This window comes from Vipera ursinii (assembly GCF_947247035.1).
Source record: "Vipera ursinii genome assembly, chromosome: 3".
Lineage (NCBI taxonomy): Eukaryota > Metazoa > Chordata > Lepidosauria > Squamata > Viperidae > Vipera > Vipera ursinii.
Genome location: NC_139516.1, coordinates 165,544,592 through 165,556,628, shown reverse-complemented (window position 1 = coordinate 165,556,628; position 12,037 = coordinate 165,544,592). Strand labels below are relative to the sequence as shown.

At 31.1% G+C, this 12,037-nt stretch overlaps 1 protein-coding gene across 4 annotated transcripts in view; it reads left to right on the top strand.

Moving 5' to 3' along the window:
* The window catches only part of ROCK1 (Rho associated coiled-coil containing protein kinase 1), an 84,809-nt gene that overhangs the window by 19,922 nt on the left and 52,850 nt on the right, over positions 1-12,037 (top strand). For all 4 annotated transcript variants that reach the window (XM_083360519.1, XM_083360520.1, XM_083360518.1 and 1 more), the window contains 9 exons: positions 590-690; positions 2,832-2,969; positions 4,211-4,386; positions 6,779-6,863; positions 7,103-7,247; positions 7,835-7,973; positions 8,902-8,993; positions 10,201-10,360; positions 11,680-11,746. In XM_083360519.1, coding sequence (XP_083216645.1) covers positions 590-690; positions 2,832-2,969; positions 4,211-4,386; positions 6,779-6,863; positions 7,103-7,247; positions 7,835-7,973; positions 8,902-8,993; positions 10,201-10,360; positions 11,680-11,746 — 1,103 coding nt within the window. The remainder of the gene's footprint in view (positions 1-589; positions 691-2,831; positions 2,970-4,210; positions 4,387-6,778; positions 6,864-7,102; positions 7,248-7,834; positions 7,974-8,901; positions 8,994-10,200; positions 10,361-11,679; positions 11,747-12,037) is intronic.

The following is a 12,037-nucleotide window of genomic DNA, read 5'->3' as shown; positions in this document are numbered from 1 at the left end:
ATGTAGATTTAAATAGCATGTTACCAAATTTGGAGTTAGAGAAACTGTCAGCTGGGAATTTAAATTATTATAGTTTGTTTCCTCCTAGTAGTGCTTTAAAAATGCAGTCTCTAGCTTATATTTTCATGATAATTAAAAAAATAACATGAAAAATAGTGAAATCTAAACACTAGAAACGCATTTTATGTTTTAACCAAATCTTTTGTAGAGCATTATGGATGATTACTTGATGAGGATAGCAAAATGTTCTAATAGTTTTTTTCTTTAAACTTTTTTTAACTTTAACTTCTTTTAAGCATTGTTAAAGTTCAGTCTTATTTCTACAGTGAAGTTGTATTTGGCATTTGAATGTTGCTATGGGAATGGAAAGTAATGAGATTCAAAGAAGATATTTGTAGCCTGCTTAAGGCTGGGAAATTGTCTTTAAATTGTCATTTCACAAGAATTGACCAACAAATGGAATTTAATTGAAATCATAATGTATATTTTTATATGTAAATTTATTTCAAAGACTGAGCATTCTTTTTACAATGAGCCTATTTTACATTGAGCCTATTACTAGTATTTTTAATTTATATTTTCTTCACAGACAAAGACACAATAAATAAAGTAAGAGATCTCCGTATGAAAGCTGAAGATTATGAAGTAGTAAAAGTGATTGGTAGAGGAGCATTTGGAGAAGTTCAGTTGGTAGGTTACTCTGTATGGAGATTTTACAGCTAAGACTTCAGTTTTATTTTAAAATAGAATTTTTCAATGAATGGACTATTCTTATGAGTGGTAGTTTCTCTGCTGCCAAAATTTGGGAACTTAAAAATAAATATATGCCTTGTATGGTTGGACCTTGCTGCTGTCTTATTAATACTTTCTTAATACATTCTTGAGTACATATTTTTCTGATTGAGTGTTATAAAAGTGTGGTTTCTTCTAAGATAGGGGTGTCAAACTGCCCGCCCTTGGGCCGGTTGCATCATACAGAGGCCAGGCTCCAGCTCCAGCAGTGCAAAAAAAGTCATGACACGTCACAACACATCATGTGACGCGGCGAGTTTGACACCCATGTTCTAGGAGCAACTGGTAATACAACAATTCTACCACTAGTTTTCAGTGCATTATTTCTGAAAGCTGTCAATGAATAAACTACGATTAGGTTTATGGCAGTAAATCATAGTCTGAACTGAGGTTTTCTTACTGATTAATTATTGTAGGATGACATGATTTGTGCATAGAAATATAATTTGATTATTGGCTTATTCTTGCCTAATTTTTGTGCCCTGTATAAATTTGTAAGCAAGCCAAATATACATGATTGGTTTAATTGAAAAAAGCAACAAAATTACCAAATAAACCACAGCTACTTTGTCACAAAATAATATCTGTCTTCTCCTTAACTATAAATCAACCAAATTATAGTCAAAGTAGACTATTGTTTAGCATGCTCTGTAAATTATATATAACAAGAAAGATTTATCCCATTTTAAAATACATATTGTGGAAGAATAATTTTTGTTTATTATGTTTGTTTCCATTCCTATTTTAATTAAGCTATTGTTACAGTATAATATAGAGAAGAAACTACTGTGTTCTAATGTTGCTAGTTGTAGAGATATATTTTAGCAAGTCATATTGTAATTTTTAATATAAATATATGAAGTTCTTATCTGAGATGATAGATTACATTTCCAGTCTGCACTGCAAGTAGAAGTTTATTGTTTTTATTTTAAAATCTTAACGGGTGTGAGAGGTATACATTTCTGGAGACGTTTTCCTCTTGGAGAGAAGTTATATCTTTCTCTCCTTAATGTATAGTCTATATAAATAATGGCTTCATGCTCCTCCATCAGTGTTTTTAAAATCCACTGACAGTTGCAACTATTTTAAAATCTAACTATAGTGTTGGGAAATAAGGCATTTTGTGAATAGAAAATGTATATAAATAGTACACATACCTTTAGGGGGAAAACACTGGAAAGTTGCATACCCATAATTGGTTGCCCTACCTACTTTTGGTGTCTTTCTTCATTATTTACTATGATTGGATTGAAATAGGTACTTCTATTTCTTTACCTTAATAGGTCTTTAATATATGCAGTAATAAGCAGTATATCATAAATTAAGTTTGAAGGTACTTATTTTGCATGGCATGTATCTTTTTATAATTTATGTTATGGTTGCTATAAACAACTGACTTACAATATATTATTGTACAATATAGGATTTGGATTTTGTTGCAGTAGTGCTGAAAGAATGCAATGCAGTTAATTCTCAGATATATTTATTAATACAATGTATTTCATTTACTCTTGCTAAAATAAATGGGCAATTGTTTAAACCTTAGCCATTTTTGATATTCCGAATGCATTAAATAGAGAGGAAAACTATATAGGAACAGTAAAATAATTCAGTTATGAATGGATTTAAACATAAATACTAAATTTATAAAATTAATGCCAAACTCATATGTAGGAAATATTATACTGGTTGGTTATAAAAATTTCACAGCTACCTTCACAGGTAGAAACAGCTTTGGCCAACAACATTTCAAAGTATTGAGTTGTAGACTATCTACCCTTGATATGACAACATTCAATAGTATTGATCTTTTCTAGACCTGTGGAGTGTGGGACAGTTTCGCAGAAATAAGTAAATCAATAATGCTAGAGAAGAAGAGCTAGAGAACAACAGTGCTCCATGAAATGCGAAAGAGCTTTCCTTTTAAGATGATGACTAGGTACATAATCCTAACCTTTTAACATAGTTAATGGAAATGGAATGTACTCATGCTGTTTCATACTTATATTATTTTTTTCATCTTCTTATTTGTTTTAAAGGTAAGACACAAGTCATCACGAAAGGTCTATGCCATGAAACTTCTTAGCAAATTTGAGATGATAAAAAGATCAGATTCTGCATTCTTTTGGGAAGAAAGAGATATCATGGCATTTGCAAATAGCCCTTGGGTTGTTCAGGTGACTTTTATTTGAATTCACATTGGCCAATGATGATAACATTTGTCTTGAATAGGTGTCCAACATTTTGTTTTGTCATTAATATAGAGCATATATAATTTAAAACCATGTTAATTTGTTGACTTATAATTTTTAATTCTCCTTAAACATATATTTGAAAATGTATATTTTACATATAATTACTCATTCCAATAATTAAAATAACTTCAGTACAAATATTTTGCTGTTGTAGTTTGAAAATAAAGAAATAAACTGATAATCATGCATAATGCTAATTGATAATTATAAAAATAGTCTGCTTAGTATGTTCCTATGAGTCATTCCTCTTATGCTTCTGCTGAATTATGTTACAGAAGGTACAGTATTTGCCCTGATTTATAGTCATATCCCAGTTTGTTCAAATAAAATACACATGAACATGCAGCCTTTTTCTTCTCTTTGCAGTTAAAATAGAAATTTTATAACAATAGTTTCTTATTTTATCCATATTAGAAAGCTATGCTTATCATGTCTGGATCCAGACAGTATTTTAATTTAGGTTATCTATTAATATTTTGGTGTATTAAGTTAGTATCTATGACTTTCATTGTTGATGTATAAAACTGTGGTTAATTATGGACTTCCCTGGTTAAAATTGCAATCTGTGCAAGGGAAAGAGTTAATAAGTTGCATGTGAGAGATATAATTAGCTGAATGATAATGAAACCCAGTTCTCTTCCTGCAAAGGCACCCACACACAAATATGCATAATCCTCGACTTATAATCATTTGTTTAGTGGCCATTTGATGTTACAATGGCACTGAAAAAAGTAACATTACTGTTTTTCACACTACAATTATTGCAGCATCCCCATGGTCATGTGACCAAATTTGGACCCTTGCAATTGGCATGCATTTATGATTATTGCAGTGTCCCAGTGTCATGTGATCACACTTTTCAACCTTCTGACAAGTCAAGTCAAGTCAATGGTGAAGCCAGATAGACTTCACAATCATACTACTAACTTAACTCTAGTGATTCACTTAACTACTATGGCAAGAAATGTTGTAAAATGGGGGAAAAATCACTTAACTATTTTACTTATCAATGGAAATTTTGGGTTCAGTTATGGTTGTATGTTGAGGACTACCTATATTAGTTTTTTTATCATTACGCTTACCTGTAACTTCCTCTTTCAAAAAGAAAATAGCAGTTGATAGGAATGCAGCATACAGTGATTCTAGTCTATTGTACTTCACAGTTGTTTTATGCATTCCAAGATGATCGTTACCTTTATATGGTGATGGAATATATGCCTGGTGGGGATCTGGTAAATTTAATGAGCAACTACGATGTCCCTGAAAAATGGGCAAGATTTTATACAGCAGAAGTTGTTCTTGCATTAGATGCTATTCACTCCATGGGTTTTATTCACAGGTAAGTATTTTTATATAGCTGATATTCTCAACATTTAAATTGTATTAAAAATAATAGTGTATTTGAAATTTTAATTTATAATACTACTGGACTATTTACAGTGTCAAACTTGAGCAAATTAGAGGTAATCACCACAAAATTAAATTATTACATCCTTTCTGCAATAAATTTGAAATAAGAATGAGACTTATAATTTAAAAATTATAAACCTTATTTTGAGGGCCACATATCTCTTGGTTTGGTTTGCTTATGATGAAATAGCTATCTCACACTGAGTTTAAACCTAATTGCATGAAGAGAAGAAAGTACATGTAAAGAATTTTTGCTGTTTCAGTTCAGTCCTCTACATCTCTCATGGACAGCAAGGATGAATTGCAAAATCTTTCTGTTGGAATTAGGAGGGCAAAAGGTTTTGTGTCCTATTACACTTTTGTCCCATGTGACAATAGGAATTGGCAGTTGGGATGCCCCTTTACAATAGCTTCTACTTGTATAAATACATAAAATCTAAACCATTACTGTTTAGGTATATCTTTGTTACACCTACTTGCACAAGCATTGTAAAATGTGTCCTTGTGGCAAACCATTTAAAGGACAATGACCAAGAATTTATGGAATGTCAAAATCATTATGACAAAATCATGACTTTCTATCTCCATTTATTATAATGGCAATGATAGATATACTTTATTATAGTCAGTGAGTAGTAAAATGACACTGTTATGAATAAAAGTTAATAGTATATGGATAATCTTCAACTTTTAATTGATTATTATTCCTCATATAATGGTTAAGAACTACTATAAAGTTAAATTATATTCCACAAAACATGAAAATATGTGCAGAAAAGGCAAAATAAGACTATTTTAGCATTACAGAGAGTACAGGTAAACAGATTCTCTTTATTTAATTTATACTTTTTATCTGCCTAATAACTACTGTAGATTCATACTGTATTGATGGATTACAAATTTGCTTAAACAAAATAAAACAATCGGTTTAAATACTTTAATTTCAAAAAATAATGGTGAAAATAAAAATGTATAGAAGTTATTATCTTAGTATAGCGTACACATTTAAAATTAACTATAAATATGCTTAATAAAGTAATGTATTAGTCACTTGTTAAAAACATATTAATATAGATTATATAATATATTAACGTAATATAGATTCCAGATTGTTCCCTGAGGAAGGATTTCCACAGCTGATGGCCTGCAACTGAGAAGTCATCCCCCATTCTAGTCGTATAGATGAGGGCCTTTGTGCATGATTACAGTCATTTGGGCACATATATTAGAAAGGAGATGTTCCTTTTAGAGCAGTGTTTCCCAACCTTGGCAATTTTCAGATGTAGGAACTTCAGCTCAAAATTCTCATCAAGGATTACGATGGCTGGGGAATTATGGCAGATGAAGTTCATACATCTGAAAGTTGCTGGAGCAGAGAAATACTTGTTTTAGAGGTACAGAACTCTAAACCATTCACAGCTTTGTATTTCAACATGAAGACTGAATTGGGATTGAAAGTAGATGGCAATCAATACGGTTGACAAAATACTAATGTATAATTGTATCAGCCAAGAAAGGGGCTTCAATTATGGATACACACAGATCACCCAAAATAACTAAAACATGTACAGATAGTCTTGATTTACAACTAGATGCTTAGTGACTATTCAAGTTACAATTGGCTCCAAAAATGTGACATGACCCAGTTTTGAAGTTCTGATGTCCAATTCTCCCCTCCTGGTCACATGACTGCATTTTTGACAATTGGCAATCATCCTGCATTTACAGACATTTCAGTGTCATTGCTGATTTGGGTTAGTTGAAAAGGTAATGTAAAGTTACATATTTAATCAATTGAGTTCATATCCAATGTGCTATCTTTCAAAATCAAAATCTTAGTGCCTCACTATGGAATAGTTTTCATTTGTTTACACAAAATAATTACATGTTCAACAATTACAAGAAGGGAAATGTACTCTGATCTATTTCAATACATGCCACCTCTTTTTCCCCTTCAACTGTATTGCTCTTTATGCATTTTATTGTACTGCTGGCCAGTTATTGTGGCAGTGAACTTTTTAAAGGATCAAGAAACAGATAGTGTGAAAGATTTTGGTATTAATCTTGTAGAGCCTCTGGCATAAATAATACTGTACTAAATGGAAAAACAAACCGAGTTGATATAAGTATAAAATGTACATCACAATTAAAGAAGAATTTGTTTCAGAAAGGAGCAGAAATGTAAAGGCACTTATAATTCAAAGTTTGAGTCTAATTTTGCTAGCCATTGTTTTATTTGTGTTCTTCATTTGGGATGAGGCTCAGTGATGTTCTTGCTTAATAAATAAAAGTTGATGTGATAATTCTTTTATTGTTTTCAGAGATGTAAAGCCTGATAATATGCTGCTAGACAAATCTGGTCATTTAAAACTAGCAGATTTTGGTACCTGTATGAAAATGAATAAGGTTAGTAGATAAAAATTACTACTAATTAGCTTTTGGCTTGTGAAAAATCATGATACTCTGAAAAATAGATATCAATGTGTGTTTAAATTAAGAATTTTAACTAGGGTTCATACTTAATTTTAAATTTTATTTTTCAAACAGATGTAAGAATCTATCTTGCTTCATATACCTTTCAATGTAATATTAAGATCCTAGAGAGTGACTCCTTTAAAGTTTAAACAATCTTTGCTTTTTTATAGGAAGGTATGGTACGATGTGATACAGCTGTTGGAACTCCAGATTATATATCCCCAGAAGTATTAAAATCACAAGGTGGTGATGGTTATTATGGAAGAGAGTGTGACTGGTGGTCAGTTGGTGTTTTTTTGTATGAAATGCTTGTGGGTGAGTATCAGAAACAAACTGTAAATTAATTACAATTGTATCTTTTTAAAAAAAACTTGTTTGAATCATCTATCCTTTTACCTCACTTGTGTCATCCTCCCCTTCCCTTTTTCTGCTACATCTACTACCCCAGTCTCTTTTTGTGGCTCTTAGAATGAAAACACATAAATGATTTCTACAGAAGGGGGCATGAGGTAGTCTTGGAAAATACATATGATTGTAGAAGATCTATTCTTTTTAGAATAGAATAGAATAGAATAGAATAGAATAGAATAGAATAGAGCTGGATGGGTCCTTGGAGGTCTTCTAGTCCAGCCCCCTGCTCAAGCAAGAGGGCCCACACCATCTCAGACAAGTGACTGTCTAGCCTTTTCTTAACAATCTCCATTGATGGAGCACCTATGATTTCTGGAGGCAAGCTGGTTAATTGTTCTCACTGTGTACTTTGATATGACAATATTGTTTTGAGCCCTTAAAACAAGCATAAAAAGCCACTTTTTACGGCTGAATAGTATTGAAATGTTGCCAGGTTGTGCAGTCTAGCCATGATCAGTTGTGTGACTTACATTTTTTTTCCTTTTTTTAAGGGGACACACCTTTTTATGCAGATTCTTTGGTTGGAACATATAGCAAAATTATGAACCATAAGAATTCTCTTAGCTTCCCTGATGATAATGAGATTTCTAAAGATGCAAAAAATCTTATTTGTGGCTTTCTAACAGACAGGTAATATGTTTAAAATCATATTGTAGAAAAAGTATTTTTAAATACTTGTAATTTTTTTTAAAGCTTAGAAATTAAATTATTAAATGAATTCTTTTAAGAATTATTCATCTTATGTTCATGTAACATATCAAAAAAATTTTAACTATGACTTTTTAAAGTCATTAAAGTTAGTGCTATTGCTTATTTTGTTTTCCTTTTTTGAGGTAGTACTTATCTGGTATTTCTATGGATTAGATAGAATTTTGAGTATAATAGAATACTTTAATAGCAAACTATGAATTGTTCTTTGTGTATTACATTAAACACAACCACATTACTCTATTAGCAGCAAATGAACTTCAATCACGGTGTATTGTTTTAAAACAAGTAATTACTACAGAAACTTTATTATTGTTATTTTACGGGTTGTTCAGCAGCTGTGGAAGAAATGAAATGATTTTTTCCTCTGGATTTCCTGTCTTGAATAATTGTACTTTAGATCTGTAACATTGTTAGCTACTTTTCCTGCCCCTCCCCCAAACTTCTTTCCCTGTCCTTATTCTTAAAGTACAGCAAAGATTTTTCTAATAATTTGAAAGATTTGGAAAGAAATGTTTTTACAGCTATGACATGCTTATCCAAATGCAGATACAAGTAATGATGTAATAATTACTGATTACTTGGAAAAATAGGTTAAAGTGAAATCAGATAAAAAGTTTGTGGAGGAGTTGGAGTGGCTAATTCTATATAAGCATTTGCAATCCCTGTAATATCTGATAAATGTTTCTGACAGCAAACATGCTTTTTATTACTGAGATATTAAAGCAACTGCTAATATTGAAATAAATGATAAAGAAACGATCTTATTTTGAGTTAACATTTCTTTTGTTTACAAATTATTTTCAAGGCAGTATGTATAGCATAATTTAATTTTTTTAAACTTGTACAGGGAAGTTAGACTAGGGAGAAATGGCGTGGAAGAAATCAAGCGACATCCATTTTTCAAAAATGATCAGTGGTCTTGGGAAAATCTTAGGGACAGTAAGTAATTTTCTGCACAAAATTGACTTTTCTTATAATCTTCATGTGTTATATTTTCCTTGTAAATGTTGAAGGAGTATAATTTTCTACATAACGAACAGATAAAAAAAGTAGCTTACCTGCTTATTCAAAAGGCTAAGATTCACACAACGTTCACAGGATTCACATTGTTTCGCTCTAGAAAGTTTATGTACATCCAGTGAGATCTTACATACCTTTTTTCTATTGACAGTCTTTGTCTTCCTCTCTCTTCAGTTTCTAAATATGATTTCCAAATATAATTAATTAATTATCTCCCTTTTGAACCGCAATTTCCCTCAAAGACCTTGGGGGTACTGTGATAAGGGGGATTTTGGGTTGCTATTGAGGAAACAAACCTAGCTGAGCTGGGCATGTAAAATTGGTTGTGCAGTTCTTCAAAATGTACAGAAAAGTACACTTGTCATAACAAACCCTATAAAACACAAAAGTATTTAAAAACCACAACCTAAATATCTTCTATTTATTAAACATAGAATAAATCTTTAATACTTGATTCAGGATAACTGTTTCTAACCTAACCTAGTGGTTAATATTAAATCAATGTCATTAAATTGTTTTGATTTCTATTTAATAATAAATGCAAAATAATTTTTAATCATTCTGGGTTTCCCTTTGTTTTGCTATTATCCCAAAGTTATGAAGTACATTGTAGTATTATAATTGAAACATTTAGTATTTTGAGATAACAGGACAAAATAAGAGTAATTGTGACTATTTTATACAATAATATATGTGACAACTATAATATATTTTTGCTCTTTTATATAATTAAAAAACAGTAGTAAAAATCTTTTATGCTTTATAGAGATTACCACTACTATATATGGAAGTAACTGTTTTCATAAGTCAGTTTATAATAGTTTTCCTGTCCCAGCTAATATCTATAATATTAGAAATATTTTGCAGAATTAAGGCACTCAGATCAGCAGTTTGCTGAGAGCTACTGAAAAATAGTTTGCTTCTTCCTATTACGTAATTTTTGAAACTTTTAAGTTTCTGGGGGATTTATGCACATGCTGCTCAAAATATAAAAAGAATTTCAGCATTGTATGATCTTGTAAAACAACTTCATTTTTTGATATCAGCTTCATTACATTTATACCTGATAATATACACATTTTTATACAATTAATAATCTTTGTTCTTTTGGGGGGTTTTGGGGTAGCCGTAGCACCTGTTGTGCCTGATTTAAGTAGTGATATTGACACTAGTAACTTTGATGATCTGGAGGAAGACAAAGGTGAAGAAGAAACATTTCCTATACCAAAAGCCTTTGTTGGCAACCAGCTACCTTTTGTAGGATTTACTTATTATAGTAATCATCAGTAAGTATATGTAGATTTAATATATTGGTTTGTCGGTAAAACTCATGAGTAAACTTATAAAAGGAATATAACAAATATAAATTATTATTGCAGTAATTAAAAACTGCCTTGTGTTAGCATATTGATATTGGAAACATAGCCATATTGCAGCTGTATTTAGTTTAGAGGATTGTCATCCATTTTGTAGAGATTATTTTGGTTTCTGGTAACGACTACATTTTGCTTTATGTGTGTATTTTCAATTAAATAAGCCAAAATATTCAGGTAATATATTGCAGTTACCTACAGGGATCAAAACTATGTTTGGTATATGCAACAAAGTCTAATAAGGAAAGAAAAAAAATAAGGTGTCTGCTTATTTGAAATATCAAGTTGCATGTGTTTAATAGTGCTAGAATGATCTCTGATTCACTTCAGAAGGATACTTTGGAGCACAGATGCATCAATGTCTGCACTCTAAAGCACCTGGATTTTTCCTGAAATTATGCAGCAACTATATTATGACTAATATAAAATGCTTAAATTTTAAAGTGCACAGTACAGAGAAATTATAAATAAATAAATTGAAAAACAACAATGGAAGAGAGCTTTTTTCTTTTGAATGTTGCATAGTGTATGTTGCCTAGTTGTAGTATAAATAATGTATGAGAAACAACACATATGTTTCCCCGAAAGTAATACCTACCCTGAAAATAAGCCTTAGCTTGATTGTTGGGAGTGGGCCTAATATAAGCCCTACCCCCAAAATAAACCCTAGTTTTGGGGCGAGGCACACATCTAAAAATCAAGCTGGGGTGGGGGAGTGGAGCTGCCCCACACACCCCGCACCCACTTACCTTGCAGCCAGGCCTCTCCTCACCAGTATAACAAGAATTGAATCCATAGCTTGGTTCTTGGCTGCAGAGGCCTTCCAGAAAGGCCTGACTGTGAAATGCAGGCCGCAGAAGAAGTGGGCCGGCTGGGTAGGAATGTCTGTGCTGGTGGTGAGTGGAAAAGACATCCCCCCCTCGGAAAATAAGACCTGGTGTGTCTTTTGGAGGCAAAAAATAATAAAAATAAAAAATAAGATCAGGACTTATACACACAGCCACAAAGAAGACTTTATGATTTATATAATTAAACTATAGGGTAGTAAGACATTTTTCATTGATTGCTGACAATCTCTGTATAGTTAATTGTCTAGTATAGAATCTTCTTGGGCTCATAGTAAATAGAATTATATGGTTTTTAACTTTGGAAAAAAATTATTAAAATTTTATTCTGAGAATATTTATATTTCTTTTTGTGTCTTTCTAAAACTACTAAAATTGTGTTTATAGGTATTTATCTACCTGCACAGCTAATTCGAATGACAACAGAACAACCACCAACGTAGATAAAAACTTGGTATATTTATTTATTTATTTATTTTAAAAAATTGTCATTGGTTAAATTTATTCTATAATTTGTTTACGTCCTGAAAAATGACATATTTTATATTAGATATAATTATATAATGTAACTTAAACTATAAAAACAAAAATCATTTAAATGTTAAAATTGTGTACTTAAATTGTATATATTTTTAGTTTTACGTAAGTATTATAATTTAGCTAAACTAAAATACATTTTCTTTAACAAGTACCATAAATTGAAATAGATGCCTCTGTTGGTTAAAGACTTAAAGTAATATTTTCC